Here is a 21762-nt window from a genome sequence, read left to right on the forward strand (position 1 = left end):
CGGTCACATGATCCCCTTCATTCCTCCAATATTAGCTTTTAAAGTGAGAGTCCCTGTTCTTGATAGTTTGTGCCATTTATCTCATTGGTATTTTGTGGAACCATGAAGAACAGAAATCTGCCAAGTTTGCTGCACTTGAAAATAAATTAATTGGTTCTAAAACATTTTGGACATCATGGGAAGTAAAAGATACCAATAAATGTATTCTTTTCCCCCCAAATATACTGTTAGTTATAAAGGCAGGATTAACAGAATTTTGGACTTTCAAGGGAATGATTTGGATCATAAGATGGTCAGGGTACCGTAGGAAGAAAGTTTACTGTACTAATGGGAGTGAGTGTCTGTTGGGCTACAGCATGAGTTCAAATGGACCATAGGCAGCAGAGAGGAATGCAGTGTGCAGAGGGAGGAAAGGGAGGCAGTTGACTCTTTGATTCAAACAAACTGTCTGTGAGCAGATACTGAAACTCCAGTTCCCTTAAGGCAGCATCCCAACATCAAGATTCCCCCCTCCCCCAACCTTTCAATCCATACATTTGTCTTGGCCAAAGTCCTGAAAAACAAGCCACAAATGAAAAGCACTTTACTCCTCCCTTCTCAAAAATGCAACTGTCAGTGGACCATTTTCCTTTTAAAAGTGCTTTGCATAGGTTCACAAGCCACGTGCACTGATGAACATAATTTAGAACCATGCTACTCAATTTTCTCAACATTGTCAGAGATTTACTAAATGACTGATACCTGTTGTGAATGAAGTCACTTTCTAGTGCAAAATATCTTCCTGTAATTTTCTGCTTATTAATTTTAAGGTAGAATTGATACTGTTTCTAGACAATATATTTTATATAAATTATTTAATTGTAGTGGTGTTGTGCTGAAATATATATTGATATATAATTATAGTTCATACCTTGGATTAAAATTTAGAAAATTGTGTAGATTTTTTGTGTAGATTGTGTAGTGCAAGAAAATCTTTGTGGTACTTCCAGATGAGATGCTTGTATTTCAATTAAACTTCCATACCATGCAAAGCAAATGATACATTTCAGCCTTCCCATCCAAATCATCGGGGATTCTAGTATCAGTGCCATCAGTGATTTATGTCCATTTGATGCAGCTGGGAATGAGTTTAGACAATTTTCAGTCATGTAAATAGATGGACATTTACACGAGCAGATTGCTTCTGTTTTTTTTGATGCAAGAATTAATGGTTCTTTTGTTTGACTACATGCACAGATTCTGCATCCTGGAATAAAATTGAATATGGCATGTCTGCATATCTCTCTCATCCTATCAGTCTAGTTAAACAAAATTGCTGGCTAAGAACAAAAAGCAGGCAATAGGTCTTGTTAATATTAATGGATGAGTATTTGAAAAATGACATTCATTTAGCTACTATTGAAATACAGGTGCTTGTGTAACATGTGGGATGGATTCCCATGGTGGACTGAATGGAGGAATACCACTCTCACTCTCTCTCTCTCTCTCTCTCTCTCTCTCTCTCTCTCTCTCCACGCGCAGCCACCCACCCACCCCTCCCCCCGTACCTCTCAAAATAGTGGACAGACAATTGTCACATTTCTGCTGAAATCATGAACTGTATATAAACTCTACAGTAGGTGTTTAAAAAAACTAAAATTTTTGGTTTGTACAGCAATATGTAAAACTTCGTAATGTAGAATGTTTATAGCTCTGGAATTTATTTTGATATTTACAGTATTATTTCTATTTTACAGGCCACAAATATCCTGATACCTATAGTTGATTTATGAAAGAAAATCCACCGTGATCAACCAATATCTTCATGTTGGCACAAAAAATAAATTGTAGCATGTTGACTGAAAAATAGCATCTGTCGTCAATTATGAAATCTGTAGGGAAATATTGCTGATACCAGAAGTTGCTGAGATTTGCCGTCGGACTCTGTATAAACAACTTCTTGTAGCTTGCTGAGATTTCATCTGGATACCAGCAGGATTTTTGTTTCTATATTTGTGAAGAAGCATTGTAGACCATGCCACTTCACCAGGAAAGGCCGTCATGGCTAAACTGCATTTTGAGGATGGTGATGGCGCATCCAGTGCGAATCGGATTTGATATAACTTTCCTCCTCTGGATTCTTGGATTTACATTGAAGGGCAACCTGGTAATTTGCCAGAAACTAGATGACACCTATCCAGTTGTGAACACCAATTATGGCAGACTGAGGGGGATTAAAAAAGAATTGAGTAATGAAATCTTGGGTCCAGTGATCCAGTATCTTGGCGTACCTTATGCTGCTTCACCAACGGGAGATCGCCGCTTTCAACCCCCTGAACCCCCTTCTTCTTGGTCAGAAATACGAAATGCCACCCATTTTGCACCAGTCTGTCCCCAGAATATACATGGTATGTTGCCAGATGTTATGCTTCCAGTGTGGTTTACTGCCAACTTGGAAGTAATTGCCTCTTATGTCCAAGAACAGAATGAAGATTGCCTCTTTCTAAACATATACGTGCCTACTGAAGATGGTGAGTGTAAGCCATGAGGAACAGGGAAATCAAATTTTAATATTTACTAAATGTATCTTACTTTGTTTAGGAAGCATGACGATGTTTGCATGCTGTGGTTTGTGTGTGTGTGCGTGTGTGTGCGCGTGTGCGTATCTATGCGTGCATATGCATGAAGCTTTCCCAATGCATCAGATATGTATTCTGTCCCCACTCATCTTTCCCCTTCCCTCCCATGGCACGACCATCGAGGTGGATATTGGTTCTCAATCCCCCTCTCACTGACTTAAGAGAAGGTGCATAATTTGCCCATTGTGTGTGCAGACACAATGAGTTGGAAACCTGTCTTTGCAGAAAGGACAATTTTAAGTCAGTTGGTGGTGTTGCATGCTCCTACTGTCTGTGACGGAGCTCATGTTATTTTTTAGTCTTTTATTCATTTTTCAGTAAAAAGAATATCGAAGGAATGTGCCAGAAAACCCGGCAAGAAAATATGTAGAAAAGGAGGTATGTATAAAGCTTGGAGCAGAAGAGGTTGTGCTTCTCATCCAGAGACCACCATTGATACTTTGAGGCAAAGGTCAGCAAATGTCATGTAATTTATGACATTCATGCACACATCAAAAAGCATGGATTTAAAACTTGCTTAAAAGATAGCACAAAAAGCAGAACCTAACTTTTATCTATCTTGCCTTTCATTTTGCTTCTGGACAATAAGAAAAGTTATATTTACACTCGACCTTTCATGTATTTTATCTGCTTTTTATATATGTTATTATTTAGAGACTCGAAGATTTCAAATGGTTTTTTTTAAATAAGGTATCACTTCAGAATGGCTAATTAAGCTAAAACAGATTAAAGTATTCAATATGCTACTGTAGCAAACTATTCCATTGTGATGAAATCTTCCATCAATAGTATTTTCTGTTACCATCAATGACTCAGTTAACCATCTCTTCCAATTTAGTTCTGTTTCTTTGTATTTGAGTTTTGTAAATTACTGGTATTATTTCAGTGATTATTGACAGTGACTTGCCAAGAAGATTGGTGAATAAGGGAAATATTGGATTTTCTGCCATGACACTATCATAGTTTCTACCCCTGTTTACATGTATAAAAGGAGTTTGTGCCACACTTCTAATGAAGATATGGCAATAAACTTGCGAAATTGGAGTTTGAGGACTCCTGCCATGTGCGGGTTATGTTCACTTATTACAATATCTCTGGTCGCTCTGAAATATTTGACAATTTAACTGTAGTATCAACACATGTGAACTAACCTCATACAATGCAGCAATAGGGTTTGAATATAGATACAAAGAAACCCACCATTTTTATTCTTTGATAGAAAACCAGGTTCAAGTCCATTGTTACTCATGCTATATAGATACAAAGAAACCCACCATTCTTATTCTTTGATAGAAAACCAGGTTCAAGTCCATTGTTACTCGTACTATTTTTCACAGCAAATCATGTAGAAATCTAACACCATCTATTTCTGCCAATTCAGTCATTTTTTTGGTGTTAAAATTTGAAATATCTTTTAATTCAGATTGAGCTCTTAGAATAAAATTGCACAATTCAAATTAAAGTTATCCTGCTGACTTTGAATTTGTAGAGGTTTGAATAGTTGAGGAGCGCAAATGTCTAAAGTAACAAGCAGAGCCACAACTTACTGTTGCAGTGACATGTCCAGAAGCTTAAGCTTTCAGGTCAAGTTGACTTTTGAAACAGAATACTTTCACTTAATTTTGTACACCAGTCACTGGAAGCAAGCAGTTGGGAAGGCAAAATCATTGCAGGAGGTTTTGAGTAAATGAGCAAGGATGCCTTACTGCAGCTTTGTGAGGGCTGCCTTATGAGGTCACCCCTGGAGTATTGTATGCAATTTTGATCTCATTACCTAAAATTCCAGTGAATACCCGTCTAGTCAACCCAATCCTCACATCCCAGGAATGAATCTGATGAACTTCTGGTACATTCCCTTGCCATCAAGGGAATGCACCAGAGGTTCACCAGACTGATTCCTGAGATGTGAGGATTAGATTAAATAGATCTGTATTCACTGGAATTTAGAATGATGGAGGATCCAATTGAAATATATAAAATTCTGACAGAACTGGACAGACTGGATGAGAGAATGTTGATTCCTCTAGCTGGGGTCTAGAACAAGGGGTCACAGTCTCAGAATACAGGGTTGCCATTTGGACTGAGATGAGGAGAAACTTCTTCACTGAATGGGTGATGAACCTGTGGAATTCTCTGCCACAAAAAGCTGTGGAGGCCAAGTCACTGGCTTCTATTCGATTTAAGGACATAGAATTCTAGACACCAAATGAGTCAATTATGGGGAGAGAGCAGTTGATGAAATAGAGGATAAGCCATGATCATATTAAATTCTGGAGCAGATTCGTGGAACTGAATGGCCAAGTCCTATTCTTCATGTGTGAAGTGCAGGACTTGGGTTGAGAATATTCTGTGTCTAGTCACCATGCTTCCTCAGTGTCATTGGGATCTAACATATGGTTACAGGCTGACATTCCCAGTGAAATGAGCTGTATTGGCCTCCTGAAGGTGCAAGTGGGGCCTCCAGCTCCGACAAGTTTATGACGACTCCTTCATATTCCTATCTGGCAGGCTTGTACCAGTTATCTCGGTTGTACCTTAGCTCATGGGCAAATTTTGTCCAAAGTATATATAGTGCCAAAATTTGGTAATTAGCGGTGTCGGATCAAGTGCCAGTGCTCCTGTGTCAATTGTTGGTTGTGCCCTACATTGTGAGGCTATATTGACCAGGTTGCAGTTATTGGGTATTTGAAAACACAAGTGCGGAGAGGGAGGGAAGAAGAGTGAGTAGATAGCAAAAGATTCATGATCAAGCCACCTGTTGCTTGTATTTCACGCTGGATAATAGAATGAGTTTGAATAGCTGCAAGTACGTGGAATCTGAGATGTGGGTGAGGGGCTTGCAACATTAATAAGTAGGTGAGGTGGAGCATCTGAGTGTTTGGCATGAGTTTTGGATATTTAATGGGGATGTGATGCATTGAACAGTATGAGAGGTTCGTAGTGTTCGTAGAGGTTTGTAGCCGATGACACTTGAAGATGCATCCACATGTAAACGTTTTGTAACAATTGAGCCAGACTCCTTGAAGTGACCCTGTGGCTACCTGCTTTCGTTTGTTTTACAATGTATGTTTGGAGGACCTCCTGACTCCCTGGGGAAAATATAACCTCTTGCCACCTTTCCACCTCCTGAACTAAGGCCTAGAATATGGTGTGTTTCAAGATCAAGCTCCAAGAGAATGCAAAAGGAGAATTCAGATAAGCACTGGTCCTAGTAGTGTTAACAAAAGAGAACCAGGAAGAAAGGAGAACTTAAAGTGGAAATAGATCACTTACATCAACTTGGGACAGTGAGTGCAATGCAGAAAGAACAGCCCCAAATATTGCTTCACATCTATGTAACTGATGTTGTAAGTGCCACAGAAAAGGAAAAGCTAGCTGAAAAGGTACACTTTGGTAGCTGGAACCTATGTTAGCAATATTAACTGAGGACAAGGATTTTTTTGCTTTTGGTTCTTGCAGATAAATCTCAAATATGTTCAGTGAAAGATTTTTAGCAGTAAAATTATTGTGGCTCTCTCAAAAACAAAAATGGTACTTTTTAAATGAGAAAGCAGTGATGCAGGTCAGATATTGAAGAAAAAGTTGCAAGTTTCAGGCTACCTTAAACCAATATATTGTCTCATTCTGCTCTGATATTGTTTTTAAAAGTGTATGGAAGTAATTAGCAAATAATAGGTCATTAAAGTTGTGAGGCTTTAAAGGAGTCTGACCTCTGTACCATCTCTTTGGTAGTCCCAAATTGCTACCTCCATGTCAAAAACACATCAACACCTATTGGCCTTTATGAGTCCTGGGCTCAAAAATCAGTTCTATTTTAGTCAGAATGAACAGTATTTAAAGTTCAAAAGTTCACCTTTTGTATGTTTTTGGTCATGGGATCTGCTTGAATTGAATTGGATGGCAGTGAAATTCAATTGAGAATTACTTATGACTTTTCAAGAGGGAAGGCACAGCTAGGCTTTTTCAGTCGGGACAATGAAGTAGACAACTTCATTGACTGCTTTCTAACCGATTGAACTGATATTGAAGAGTACAGAAGTGAACTTCAGGTTTTCAAAGCTATGCTGCATACTTAAGTGAAATATATATCTATAAATACATATGTCATAATATACGATCCTTGAGGAAATCATATACCAAAATGATCAAATTTAATAAATGACCCCCAAATGAAGTGATTAACAACAAGATTTCATTTTTTTTGTAACCCCACCTGGAGTTATTCCCCATGTACGCTGCAACACCTTGAAAATTATCTTTTAGGAATGGTCTCTCTTAACAAAGCTCTGAGCTTCAAAGGTACCCTTGCTGATTTCCCAATAAATTATGGCAAAAACAAACATGAAATCTTGTTTGTTTAAATGCTGAAAAGTTTCAGTGGACTCATTTCAGTCCTTGGGTTTATAGCCTGCATATCCCAATTTTGTCAAGATCCCCGTGGAAAATGATAAACCAGAATAACCGGATTACTGAATGATCCCCAACAATAATCTACTTTTTGTAACCTGAATCAGAATTGGCTTAAATTAAACATGAATTATCAGACAAATTATGATCAATATGAACTATAAATTAGTCATGAATAGACTATTGTATGCAATTACACACATCTGCATCACTTCATTAACTATGTACTAACTGGCTGAGATTATTTTGAAGTATGCAAAAGTGAAATTCAAGTTTTCAAAGCCATGCTGTATGCTTAAGTGAAATATATATTTGTAATACATATGTCATATATAACATTTGATCCCTGTGGGAAAATCATAAACCAGAATGAATGATCAAATTTAACAAATGACTTCCAGATGAAGTTATTAACAAAATACCACTTTTCGTAACCCTATCTTGTGATAATCCCCAACTCTAGATATTTTAAAGAATCTGTGATGCTGGAGACCTCCGGAGGAGGTTGAGATGGATCATTCACTGAAGATGCTTCAGGGAGTGGGGGTAAATGTAACATAGACTAGAATTGGAAGAGCAGAATGTGCAAGCTGTATGATACAGGGATGCAGAGTATTATAGAGGTGTCTGGATAGTGGGGTAAACTTATTTTGATATCAATGTATTAGAGAATGGGTGGGATAGTTGTGACGTAAACATAAGAGCTTAAAATGTAATCAAATCTCAGTAGAATGGGAATAGTGGAATTTGGGGTGACTTTGTAAAACAATGAGGTTGTGATCTAAATTTAATATCTTATTGAAATCAGCAGGGCCTCAAAGGATTGTCACCAGTGAGTTCAAATGCTTTGAGATAATTTGTGTCGCATTGAAGGAGGGGTAAATTTAGTTTATAAAATAAAGATAGCTTTTTTTATATAACAGTTTATGGACAGTCATAGATATACAGATTGGTTATGTGAATGGCTCAAAAAACACTTGAGATTATCCACATCTGGCATTTGTATGGCAGCAATGTTACTTGCTACTTGTCAGCCCAAGCTTGGATATTTTCCAGGTTTTGCTGCATTTGGACATGGTCTATTTCAGTATCTGAGGAATCGCAAATGGTGCTTAGCACTGCAGTCATCAGTGAACATCCCTACTTTTGACCTTATGACAGAAGGAAAGTCATTGTAGTAGCTGAAGATGGTTTGGCGGAGGACATTAACTTGTATAATTCCTATAGTGATTTCCTGGGAGATTATTGACCTCCAACAAGTATAACCATTTTCCTTTTTTGTTCTTGATATGACCACAACCAGCAGCGATTCTCAAGTCATTGTCTCCATTTTTGTTAGGGCTTTTTCTGTAGCATCTTTCATGACTACCAGTCATGGCAGAACACTTATCAGCCAAGACATAAAGTCATTGTTGTAATGTAGAAAACTACTTAAAGGATAGATCCAGCCTCACCCATGGGGAGATTCATCAGACTGCACAATTGACCTTGCCACATTTGAGGTTAATTTTTCAATACCAAAAATAGGAAGAGGTATGGAAGCACAAAACAAAAAATCTGCAAATGCTGGGAATGTGAAGACAATGCAAGCAATACTCCACAGACCAGGCAGCAGCTGTGACGGAACAACAATGTTAATGTTTTAGGTCTGTGTCCTTTTTCATAAAATCCTTTACAGGAGGCTGTTCGGCTCATTCAGTTGGCACCAAATCTGACAGCGTATTTCACCCAGGCCCATCACCCACCCTACCCCATGGTTATCTATCTGACCTACATATTTTAGTACTGTGAGACAGCAATGCTAACTGTGCCACTGTGCTGCCTCGAAACATCAACTCTATTACCCTTAGGCAGATCCTGCCATACCTGCTGAGCTCCAGTATTTTGTTTTATGTCAATTAAAGTGTCAAACTAAATATAGCAGAGAAGAATTCTGAGCAATTCAGATCTGTTGTTCATTGCATCAGTTTGTTACCAGAACTCTATGGGGATACCTTTTTGAATGCAGTTGAATGAGTTACTATTTTGGCTAAATTAGCTTTGCCTTTTATATAGGAAGAGGCATAGAGTAAGTGCTAATGGTTTTTTACACACACATCCTGGTAAGTTTGAAACTTTGTGCTTTTTTTAAAATATAGATAGTAGAATGAACCTTACTATGAATTCAGTATGTTTCACATCTTCAAATCATTAAAAGGATTCTCATTTTAAAGAAGCATTATTGACCACCACTTAATTGAACATTACTCAGGAAAATGTTGATGTGATAAGAATATTGGTCTTTCTACTCTTAATTATTGAGCAGCTGATGTTATGATTCACTTATGATTTCATTGCTTGTCATTCAATCAATGCACCAAGTGATCTCCATTGATTATACAGTAGGTGGAATTTTTTCAGAATATCTGACACTGCTAAATAGACACTATAATCTATTAATAGACAATTAAAAGAGAGTTTTCAGCTTCATCATTCATGAAAGTATTATTTTCACAATCACCTATAATATGTCATTACTTCCAAGCTGTACCTGGTTACTCTGCAGTTTTCTGAATCCAAGCCCAAAAATCTTTACATTCTTGACAGTTAGAAAATGAGTACTTTTTATTTTGTTTCAGTCAGTTTTCACCCCCTGCCTTCTCTCTACATTTTTTAGAATCCTTCATTAGGCATTGACCTCCATCCCAGTAGACCTCAAATGGGATGGTATCAGCTTGTAGAACTTTGCTGCTGGACTGGAATTAGATTGTGTTCATCCATTTTAAAACAGCCTTCAAAAGATCACTTGATGGGAATCTTTGGCAGCCTGCTGATTTATTCATTGAAGAATGAAGGCTGATTGAGATGTGGTTAAAATGTTCTGCCTAGCTTTTGAGAATTCAAACTTTTTTTGTGAGCAGTGTTGACTTATCACTGAGAATTGATGCCCAGTCAAGAAGCTCACTGAACTCCTTCAGTCTGTGTAAGAGCAAGGAACTATCCTGCAAGAATACAAACATGTTTCTATGATCTAGTTGTACAAGTGAAAAGAACCTTGCTGATATTGCAATAAACCTAGCAGAATCTCACTCCTCTCCATCGTTGGCAAAATCTTCAGAATCTTTCTGAAGAGCTTAGTGCAACATCTCGACCAGTGTCTACTGCCAAAGAGGAATTGCGGTTTCAGGAAAGGTCAAGGAACCACTGATACGCAGCTAGATAGTTCCAAAAGAAAAGTCAGGAATAGAACAATAGGCCTGTACACCATGTTTGTTGACCTCACCAAGGTCTTTGATATGGTCAGCCATGAGCGCCTTTGGGAGTTAATAGATAACTTCAATTGGTGACAGTTCCACGAGGGATCCTTGCACATGTATCCTGCACCTGGATGATGGTGAGTCTTCTAACTTGTTCCCAATCACAAATGGAGTTGGGCCAGGCTGTATGTTGGCATCAACTCTCTTCAGCATGTTTCTCTCTGCTGTGTCCTCCTCTGCCTTCCACAATAGCCATTCTGGCAACAGAATTGGATATTGCATGGATGGGAAGCTGCTCAGTCTGAGATGATTGCAGGCAGTGACCAAGGTCTTTGAGGGCGTACTTTGCAACTTTCAATGACTTATGTACCAGCTACTAGAACTTGATTAGTTTTCCAATGCATGAAACAACTTGCACTCTCCTTCAGGTTCTCTTCATGCTATTTTAATATACAACTCCGCTCTAGGAAAGCCCTGTTTCAAACCCGAGATTTCAGCTACCAGTTGCCAATGGATAAGTTCACTTTTTTCTGTGCGCGAGAATTATCAAAACAGTGGAATTTGAATACCAGTCTGGGAATGAAGAGCAGCAAGTCTGCATATTAAATTGAAAGTTGATAGAATAATAGTCTTTACACTGAGAGACTTTGACTTTGTACCAATGTCATGCCAAAAATTATCGTCACTTTTGCTTGAGCTGCTGTCAGAAGCCATACAAAATACCAGATGCTGATGTGTTCACCTGAGCTGGTAGCCAAGCATCCATACTAAATAGAGACTGGCACAACTAAGCTGGGTTGGTCACATAGCCAGAAAGCCTGATATATGCTCACCAAGACAAATCATCTTGAGTCTGTGGTGTGCTTTAATGGCCATTAAAGTAAGAGCTACTAAGGTACTCTGAGGTCTTCGCTTAGGAGCTTTGTTATCGAATCAGAGTCCTGGGAGTAGTTCACCCAGGATTAATAAACCAAATGCAATCGAATAAAAATTTGTGCATCATCCTTCGAAGCAAGTACAAAAAAGGCAGAGATGAAATCCCAAGCCAGTGATTCATCCAAAACTCAATCATCTGTCGCATACTATCCTATTTGTAACAGAACCTTCTGGGTATATGATTGGCATCAGCAATCCCCTACATACTCACTAGAACCCTATCAAACAGCTCCGTTCATAATCATGGTCATCTTTGCCTTAAAGGACAAAAATTATGCGAAACCAGCTCACTAACAGGATGCTCTTCTGGTATGAGTCAGCACTTTGATTGTTGATAAGCACAAGGACAGAAAACATTACAACCAACTCTGATCTCAATGAACCTGGAGTGCACTGAATGAGTTTGTATTGCCTCCATCAATCTGAAAACATGAAGTGTCACAGGAACCAACAGTGGCAGCTATACCTCTTGCCATATGAGCTCAATTAACTTAATCTAGGCTCTATGTAATTTGTATTCTTCAGTGCAGTGATAGATGTTGCAATAACTCAGAACAGTTTGCCTTATACCCAAGAAATTTAATACATTTGGATAATGTTTTCAGTGCATTGATGGGGCTGGAATGGCATATTTTAATAAGCAAATTCAGGTGTAAATTCTGCTAATGTGCCTTTGAAAACACTATTCTCTCTCTCTCTCTCTCTCTCTCTCTCTCTCCCCCCCCCCAGTTTCCTCCTACATAGGAGATTTGACAGACTAGTTAAGGATGGACTCTAATTGCAAATAGCTATTTGTCAGCCAGTGCAGGTGTGATGTCAGTTTCTTCCTTTTTAGTGCATTAATGAGTAAATTAACTTAGGCTGATCGAATAGAGACATGGCAGTAGCCTGTATCACCTCATTGTTTGTCAGCTGGAAATTTTGGTTATGATTTTAGCTCAAAAAGATCAAGTGTGTTAGAGCAAGCACAAGATAGATGCAATGCCTTTGCTTGTCAGCTTGGATCTTTTAAATCTTTCTTGAGTTGACAATGAATTGGATTCAATTTGATTTTTTTTGAGCAAACCAGGATATAGATTTCAGGTTTGCCTGGTCCACTCTGTGCATTGGCTTGGGAACTTGAAAAATGGAGTAATTTTCAAGCTCCTTCTGGGAATTTTAGGTTTCACACAGAAGTAAGAATGACTTGGCATAGTGGTTTGCACTGCTGCCACAGCTCCAGAGACCCAGGTTCAGTTCCTAGCTTGGGTCACTGTCTGTGGAGCCTGCATGTTTGCCCCCTGTCTGTGTGGGTTCCTCTGGGTGCTCCAGTTTCCTCCTGCAGTCGGAAGATGTGCTGATTAGGTCCCATGCTAAATTCTCCCTCAGTGTCCCTGAAGAGGAGCTAGAGTATGGCATCGAGGAGATTTTCACAATAACTTCATTGCAGTATTAATATAAGCCTACTTGTGACACAAATTAATAAACTTTAAACTTTTATAATGAAATATTTCAATGTTTATATATTTATGGACAGAAGACTAATTCTTAGCATGAAATCTTTGCTGCAGAATGGTCCTATATTTTGTATGATCTCATAGTTTTTGTTCCTCAAAACTTAACTAAGCTTATCTTTTAAAAGGGTCACTAGCACTTTAAAGTAAATTTGGCCTTTCCCATTTTACTGTATTGAATTTAGAATCCTATTTTGTTATCACAATTTCTTGTGGTAACACTCGATGAAATGCGCTACCAGTTAGCCGTTTGGAAACCTTTAATTAAAAATAACTAGCTTTGGAAATAGTTTTTTTTGACTGTTCTTCCTTTTAGCTGTTCAGTGAGACAATGAAGTGAAATTAATGTATGAAACAACTTATTTTTACCTGTAAAGACTAATCTTCTACCAATAATATGAAAATGCTATTTCTTAAATTTTGCCACCTCTGGAGCCCCCCTCCTCACTCTGTCCCCCTGATGCCTGACCCCCCAGACTCCTCTTGCTCCCTGTGGCATTTCCTACCTCACCACCTCATACTGTTTCATTGTTTATCGCGTGTACGAATTTCTGCAGGGATAGCTAGTGATGGAGTATTTCCTCTGAGGCATTTCTTTAGGAAGCTGTTGCAGCTGAGGGCTTAAAGAAGAGAAATTAGCAAGAGTTGTCACTGCGCTGACAGACTGCCATTAGCAACTGGCGATCTTTAGAGTGCAACTTGAAGTCGTCCATCTGCAGTGTGATTTGCTGAGGTGAATGACAGGTTGCAAGTAATATGCAGACATCCTGCTCAGACGAACTACCCAGTCTGACTTTCCAGGATGCTCACAGCTTTTAGTGAGACACAGATTTCTATGGTTTTGAGGTCTTTTTTGAGAAGATTCATGACGCCAGGTGTACAATTTCTAACCATCCTGCTGTTCTGCATTGTGTGCTACCTTGCCCTTCAGAATCAAAGGACAAGATTTGACTGAATGCTGAAAAGGAAAATGGATGTGTTAGTGCTTCTACATATAGTGTATCTGATGATGGATGGAGAAGGTGGAAGAGGGAATCAGGGTGGGCAACTGATAACTATGAAGAAAAGGGCCTGGAATCTGAAGTAAGAAAGGAGTTGTTAAAAATAGAAAATGTTGGGAATACTCAGCAGCATCTGTGGAAGGATCAGTTTTTCAGCCTAAATCTTCTGGTCAGCTACTGCTGCCCACAAAAATTTTCCTAGCCTGAGATTTCTGTCCGTTTCTTCTGTGATACTGGCTGACACAGAAATGGGCAGCACAGCATCTTCCATCTAACTGCAGCAACCACAGTGAAGTTGGGGAAGGAGAGGACATGCTCTGTTTATATGGCAGTAGAAGGTCCAGTCGTTTAATGAATGAGTTTGGGACAATGAATGAGTAGTCAGGTACAGTCAGGTCAAAACAGATTGCATGGTCAGGGGGTAGTTGACTCGCTTGATGAAGAGGGCTTCATTGGGGGAGAGTCAGTTATGAGTTTGCCCAGCTGTTAGACCAGATTTTAACTAGCTAACATTTTACAGATAATTAAGGTAAGTTGGGTGCATGTAGCCAAGTCTCTGTCTGAAGCTCAGGTTTGGTGACATTTGCTCAGGGTTCTCAGGCAGCAGGAAGTTCCCCATTGGGATTTTAAAATTTCCAGGCAATTCCTATGAATGTCCATGTGTCAGGACTTTGCAGGATGAATGAAAGCTGAGTATTTTCGCAGCTCTGATAAGCAATTAAAAACTGCCTGGAGAAAATAGCAGTACAATCAAATGAATATTGTATCACTCAGTACATTAAAATGTACTGTGATACTCTGTCTTTTGTGAGAGAACCACTTTAATCTTGCAACTGTGCTCGTGCACCACAGAGATGAGAAATTGCTTGAGATTCATTACTTGCATCAGAATAACTTTTGAGATTTTATCTGAAATTATTCAGAAAAAATGCAAGGAATAGTATATATGAATTTTATCAAAATATCTGTTTAGTACATGTAAGAAATTTATAATCAACAGCGTTTTATGGGATTACATGCAATTAAGTATATTAACCTTAAAGGAAGGCCCAATACTTTCAAACAGCTACTCAATATCTTAAGTTTTCAACAGTAGATTTGATAACATTGTTTAGTAAACCTGCAACAGTAATGACATAAAGGTCTATCCTTATTTGTTGCAAGCCACAATTTAATAAATATGTAGTGGATACCGTAGAAATATAGTACACTGCCATTTCTCTGAGCAGAATTTACTGGGAAATATTGTTCACTAGATTTCAAAAGAATGAGTGTTAAAGGAGCAATAGACCATCGCATTTTGTATTATGCTCTGTATAAAATACTTGATTATGAGTCATTCTTTACTAATGAACCAGTTTTATATTAATAAACTAAAAGTCTAAGGGGACAAAATGGACCTTGCTTTGACTGTTTTACAGAATCAAAATGGACCTTGCTTTGACTGTTTTACAAAATCAAAATGTATTCATAACATACTAAACAGTTAGATCGCGCATGACTAAAACTCATCCCAAGCGCATCAGTTGCTACATTGCTGTGGGCAGCGTTTACCCAGGTCCCTGTCTAAAATGAAGTGTGGAGGTCATTAAAACATTATATTAAGGACTCTTACTTTAATTTAGGACACATTTGGGAAATTGGCTTGTACCAGCACCTGCTGCTTCAGTTTTAAGCTTGTGTCTTAACTACGGCAGAAACAGAGCAAAAGGGACGGTTATTAATGCTATTTCAAGAGATGCTCACCAGCATTAATGAGTTAATCGTTTCCAATTTAATAAGCCAGTTTTGGCCATAAGTGCAGTGGTTTAAAATAGCTTTAGTGTACTTTTTGCAAACGCAGCAGTTTTATTTTTTTCAGAGTTCTGCACAGTCACTGGAAGTAGGGTCGACTGGAAGCTGCAAGCCTATCAGTTTAACATTAGTGACATGGAAGTTATCGGAAACCATTATCAGAACAAAATAAGCTTCCATTTGGAAAGTCACGAATGAATCGTGGGGATGGGGGGATGGGGGAACAGGGATTTCTTAAATTATGCCTGACTAATTTAATTGAATTCTTCGAAGAGGTAACCGAAAAGGTCGTACAGTCCAAGTGTGTGCCGTTTGAAGTGGTGTTCCTCCAGAATCAGCAAGGGGTCCATTATTCTTTACGTTTTTATTAATTTTGGTGTAAGAATCAATTTACCATGGCCAATCCACCTAACCTGCACATTTTTGGATTGTGGGAGGAAATTGGAATATCCAGAGGAAACCTACGCAGACATTGAACTGAAGCGGGGTCCCTGGTCCTGAGGCAGCAATACTAACCACTGTGCCACCCATAGTTTTGTTCAAAGTTACAATCGGGTTTTGACCTTTGTGCAGAGCTTCAAGTAATCCCTCAAGAATTTCACTTTCTTTGCATTATTTGGCTACAGGAAACCTTTGTTACAAATGTTTGTGCTTATCCTGGGTTGCTGCTTTGGGGTGGGATTTTCTAAAAAAAAAGGCGGAACGCTGAAGTGAATGGGAAAATCTACGAGAAAGGCGTCAGCCCACAGGTTGTTTTCTGCACCATGTTTTGTGGCACACAACCCAAAACAACAAAGGGGTAAGTCCAAGGTACTGCCCAGGCGTGACCCCCAAGCCAAACACTCTCATGAACTTCTCTGGCATGTCTGCTCGCAAGGTGCTTCTTTGGAGATCACCTTGGCGTGCCCTCACACCAACATGAATGGACAATCTAATGAGGCAGAGGAGGGCACTATCCAGCATTAGGCCTGATAATTAGATTTAAATGAATTCAAATTGGTATTCTAATGTTCAACATTAAAATTCCTGATACGTCATTGTCCCAGCCCTGCGCAATCAGTACAGGAAATCCTGCAAATCCACCCCCCCCCCCCACCCCGGCGTTTACTAGTTACTGATTATAGACTTTCACCATAGAAATATTGAACAAATCAATAACATAATTGAATGAGTGGACTAGTTTCGGTTCAATCCAATGAAATGTGGGATGTTCTTTCGGAGAATTGGTACAGACTGTTTTTGCCAAATGGTTTCTTTCTGCACAGTAGGGATTCTGTGGGCATCACTAGCTCGACCAACATTTGTTTCCAATCCATAATTGTCCTTGAGAATGTTGAGCCACTGCCTTGGATCACTAAACTTTATGTGGTGTAAGTACACCCACAGTGCTGTTAGGAAGGGAGTTCCAGGATCTTGATAGCGATGGTGAATGAATGGCAATATAATTCCAAGTAAGGATGATGTGTGGCTTGGAGGGGAACTTGCAGCATCTGCATATATCTGCTGCTCTTGTCCTTCCATGTGGTAGAGGTCATGGAAGGTGGTGTTGAAGGAGGCTTGACGAATTGCTGCACTGCATCTTGTAAATGGTATATATTATTGCCATTGTGTGTCATTGGTGGAAGGAGTGAATGTTTAGCATGTTGGATGGGGTGCCAATCAAACAGACTGCTTTGTTCTTGATGGTGTTGAACTTCTTGAGTATTGTTGGAGCTGTTCTCCTCCAAGCTGGTGGAGAGTATTCTGTCATTTTCGTTCTGATCTGTGCCCAGTTTGTTTTGCAGAATCAGAAAGTGAGTTACTCAACACAATTCCCAGTCTCTGACTTTCTGTTGTAGCCACTGTATTTAAATGGGTGGTCCAATACAGTTTCTGGTCAATGGTAAACTCCCATGATGCGCATATTAGGAAATTCAAATTGTAACGGTAATGCCATTTGAATGTCAATGGGAGATGGTTAGATTCTCTTTTTAGAGAAGGTCATTGGCTAGCACTTGTTGCTATCTATCAGCCTGAGACTGATGTTTGCCAAGCTTCACTGCATATGCATACGAAGTCTTTCAGTATCTCAGTAATTGTGAAATAGTACTGAACATTGTTCAACCATCAGCGAACGTTCCCACCTATGATCTATAATAGATTGTTTTCAAACTTAAATCCTGCTTGTATTAAAATGCGGTGGTCAACTGGATTGAAAATGTTTACAGATATGAATTCCTCATGTACACCAAAGCTGTTTGAATTTAATTGATATCTTTAGTAATTTTGTCCACCATACAGTTTCAATTAATAGAAATCTTGTTCAGATGTGTCTTTTGGAGTAGATAGAAGAAAACCATTTAAGTAACTACTTTAATTGATGAACCCTGGCAACTAGATATTGGGCTATAATCTCACAGCTCCCCAGCCTCAAATTTTGTGCTAGCGCTGGGGAATCCTTCCTGGAGGTTCCCGGGTAAATATTTGCACAGCAATTGCCCAAAAGTGCTGAACTGGGGGAACCACCCCCCTTCCCCCTGCCCCCAGGTCCCACCCCAAACTCCAAGGCCACAGATGATAATGTGAGACAGGGATAATACACTTTCTTAGAGGTAAACAGGAAAGTAGAATTGAGGCCACATTTGGATTAGCCATAATCTTATCAAATGGAACAGGTTTGAGAGACTGAATGAATGGCATATTTTTGCTCCAAACTTGTAAATTTGTAAAATGGAATGAAATTCGAATAAATGCAGTCAGTTCTCTTGGGTCTGGTGATTCTAATTGGAAATAAAACACTACTTGGGCAAAGAAAGGAAAATGGGAAGGTAAGCTAAATTTCATTGTAGTTCTATGTCCTTTGATGTCTGATTCAGATTGATTATCTTCTGAAGACTGGGAACAGATTTTTCATATTGGAGAATGGTACACACCTTTGGAAAAACTGCTAGTTTAAATTTTAAAATTTGGAGAGGAGGGGTTGGAAGGTAAGAAAGACTATGGACAATTATAAATGCTGTGAGGTCCATGTGTTTTGTAGATTGAAGTTTCTGATAACCATTTCTGTACTGGGATCCACTCTGTGTTGTGTTCAACCGAAGGTGCAGATGGAATATGTAGAGAATGAAGACATAAGCTTTGTGGCACAATCCATGAGAAAATAATGTTCAGCTCTTTGGAGCTGCCCTCTCTCATCTGAATAAGCCTCAATAGAATGATATTTGATTTTCAAATCCAGTGTGCAGTTTAGCACAAAAGGCTTCATGCTAATAATAACCATTTAGCTTGACCAGGTAAAATAAAGATGTTATTTAGTTCTCAATAACCAACAAATTTTAAGAAACTGCTCTCCACAACATCAACTATTAGAATTGCTCTAATTAATAAATGCCAAGATAAATTGATTTTTTTTTTACCCTACTTTATTGAACTATGCATTTTGATTATTTTGAAAATCAAAATTGCATGAATGCAGAAGTTATTTTAGTGCAAGCTGTGTTCGATAATGAATCTATTATTTATCTTCCAGTGGAAGTGTGGATCAAGTTGTAGAATGCTGATTTCCACTACCATCACTGGAAAGTTTCCTCTGCCTTCCCACCCCACCACATTTTCATATGGCCTTTTTGTTGGGGGAGGGGATAGGTAAGGTTTTGGATGCAAAATGTATATACACCTCTTCTAAGGTCACATTGCCATTGCAAGGGCCACAGGAAAATTGTATATCTTCCTGCACACTATCTTCCTAGGCTGTTGTCTTAAAAAGTAAGTGACCTTCTTTGGAGCATTCATGACCACTGGACGTAGTCTGCTGAGGAGTCAGGAACATTTTGAAAGATAAGTGTAAAATGATTTGACAACTTCAGTTCTCACTTTGGATGTTCTATTGTAATTTTGATTGTTTTTAATATAGTGATTCATCATAGGGTTCTATCCTGCAAAGGTAGGCTGACACTTGTAATTGTTATCATGCATTATAGTGCTTTTCCAATTTCAAAAGTTTCATAATTTATTCAAAGTATGAAGAACAAAATATCCTGTCAGCCACTGCTGTCATCTTCATGGTGTGATATAAATTGAGGGACAGCTCTGGCCTTTCTAAAAGAAAACACTTTCTTTTGAAAGCTGGAAAACTATTCCCTACATTTGCACCTCTCCATTAATTGACAAGCACTCAGTTTTGAAATGGAAATGGATATTTTGTTCTGTTAGTTTCAGACTATGCAGCTGGAAGATTTTGTAATGATTGTTGTAGCCATTATGAATGCTTGACTGAACTTTAAAAGCTCTAATAGCTTTAACTTGGCAGGCTGTCTATCGATACAAGAATGATTGATACTTTTAAGTGGTTGTAATAATAAAATGCCTTTGATGTGGTTGGGTTTTGTGTTTGCACACCTAATAAGTACTTAAAGGATATAATTATTTGCACAGGAGAGTTTGTTAAGAACTTAGAATATGTTGGAATTCAGGTCTTTACTAGATTGTTAGAGGTTTACTTTTTTCTCAATTATTTCCAGATCATTTCACTGCTCTTGCATGGCCCCTGAGGGCTATACAGTATGCATATTGGGAGGATATATGGGAGGCATAGATGTGGCATGGATGATCTGATGTGTTCTAGGATGGTATGGGTTATTTAAGGGACATGGGATGGAGTGTAGCTTGGGAGTCTTTAAATGATATTGGGAACTGGGGTGCTGTATCAGAGAAATGAGGCAGGCCTTCTAACTGTACCACCTCCAAACCACCCGTCGCAATTCTCAAAAAATGCGTTTTGGGCATGACTCCTATGTTATAAGACAGAATTCCCGGGCAAAGTTACAAATTAATAGTGTGTGCATTTCAGAAGGCTGGAAAAGTATGTAGGTTGGGTTTTTATGAGACCACAGGAAATGATAGCATACACAAGAAGTTGACTTTTGTAGTAAATTGTGAAATCCCACACTACCAGTAGACAAGCTCGGGTCAAAGTTCAGACTATAGCACTGCAGGTTGCATTGCTCTGACCTGTGCTTTCTGTGACTAAATCTTTGGGAGTGAGGAATTACTCCGATCATTGTTTGGAACTTGAGTTTCAATCTAATCCAGTCTGATGGAATGAGATTCCTCTGAAATTTGATTACTCTTGAGTCAAAGCAAGTGAGCATGAATCAAACATTCAAAACTGCCCATAGTTCAGCACTAATTGAGAATCTCTTTCTGACAGACTATACAAATGACTTGTGCAGGAAATGTGGCCCTTTAGTTTAATTAGGTCTGTTGTTCTGAGACTCAAATTGAGGTGCTTCATTAGGAGAAATTAGAGGGAACCTCGCTTTGTGTCTAACATATAGTGCATAAGTTGAGATTTGATAACGATTGTTCTACTAATATTGCACATAGAACCACTCCAAAGTAAAAATAAAATGAATAAAAACATAATTGTCTCTTATTTTGTTCAAAGTGTACCGAATTTAACAATTGTGCTCAGTTTTCTAATAGGTAATCAACCTATAGATTGACACATTTGGAGGTCAACTTGTGAGATTAGTAATTTATTCAGATGTGAAGTAAAATTAAATTATAGTTTCTCATTATTTTAGAGGAATGACTGTGAATCTTGAATAAACTGTTTATAAACAATTTTTACTTGTATAGCATAATTTAAAAAAGAAACCCAAGCAAATCAAAATTTGATCAGTGGGTGACGTAAGAAAGATACTTAAAAGACAACAGAGGAACCATAAATATTTTTATTACCAAAATAATGCATTAGTAGGATGTTGAACTGATATCGGTAAGTAATATATTAGCTAAGTTCGTGTTCACAATGCTTGCACATTCATGTGTTTGCCATACTTTTGCATTGCAAACATTGGACAGACTTAAAAAAAAATCAGTTTTTCAGTCCATAACTTTAGAGAAACATTTTATGGAGCTACAATGCAAGAGTGGCAATAAACATATGTTTTCTAGGCCTCAAAGCTGCCAATAAAAGTCTGAAAGGGTGTATAATTTTCCAGAATTTTAAAAAGTTTGTTACTAATTTTTTAGAATTAATGTAAAAAATTCAAAATGTAGTTTTTGACACTGAACTGATGGTAATGCTGCAGATAATGGAGTTAATTTTAACTGCTTTGTTGACCTCACTGTTAAGATTGAGTTAAAAAAACCATAGTTTTGACCTGATTACCTAACCAGATCAATCTACATATTTAAAGGTGTCTTCCATTGACTTCAAATGGGTGACTGTTCAGAAGACTGAATGAAACTCATAATTAACAGAATCCCTTGTGATTTCTTTTGTGGCTTAATA

The 21762-nt window shown here is 38.4% G+C and overlaps 1 protein-coding gene across 1 annotated transcript in view; it reads left to right on the forward strand.

Moving 5' to 3' along the window:
• Positions 1 to 21762, forward strand: part of nlgn1 (neuroligin 1) — a 546094-nt gene that overhangs the window by 89218 nt on the left and 435114 nt on the right. Inside the window, exons 2-3 of the mRNA XM_080185610.1 lie at positions 1737 to 2510; positions 2937 to 2996. Of these exons, the coding sequence (XP_080041736.1) occupies positions 2015 to 2510; positions 2937 to 2996 (556 nt within the window). The 5' untranslated portion in view covers positions 1737 to 2014. The remainder of the gene's footprint in view (positions 1 to 1736; positions 2511 to 2936; positions 2997 to 21762) is intronic.

Source organism: Carcharhinus amblyrhynchos, chromosome 3, assembly GCF_965287045.1.
Source record: "Carcharhinus amblyrhynchos chromosome 3, sCarAmb.v2.hapA, whole genome shotgun sequence".
NCBI lineage: Eukaryota > Metazoa > Chordata > Chondrichthyes > Carcharhiniformes > Carcharhinidae > Carcharhinus > Carcharhinus amblyrhynchos.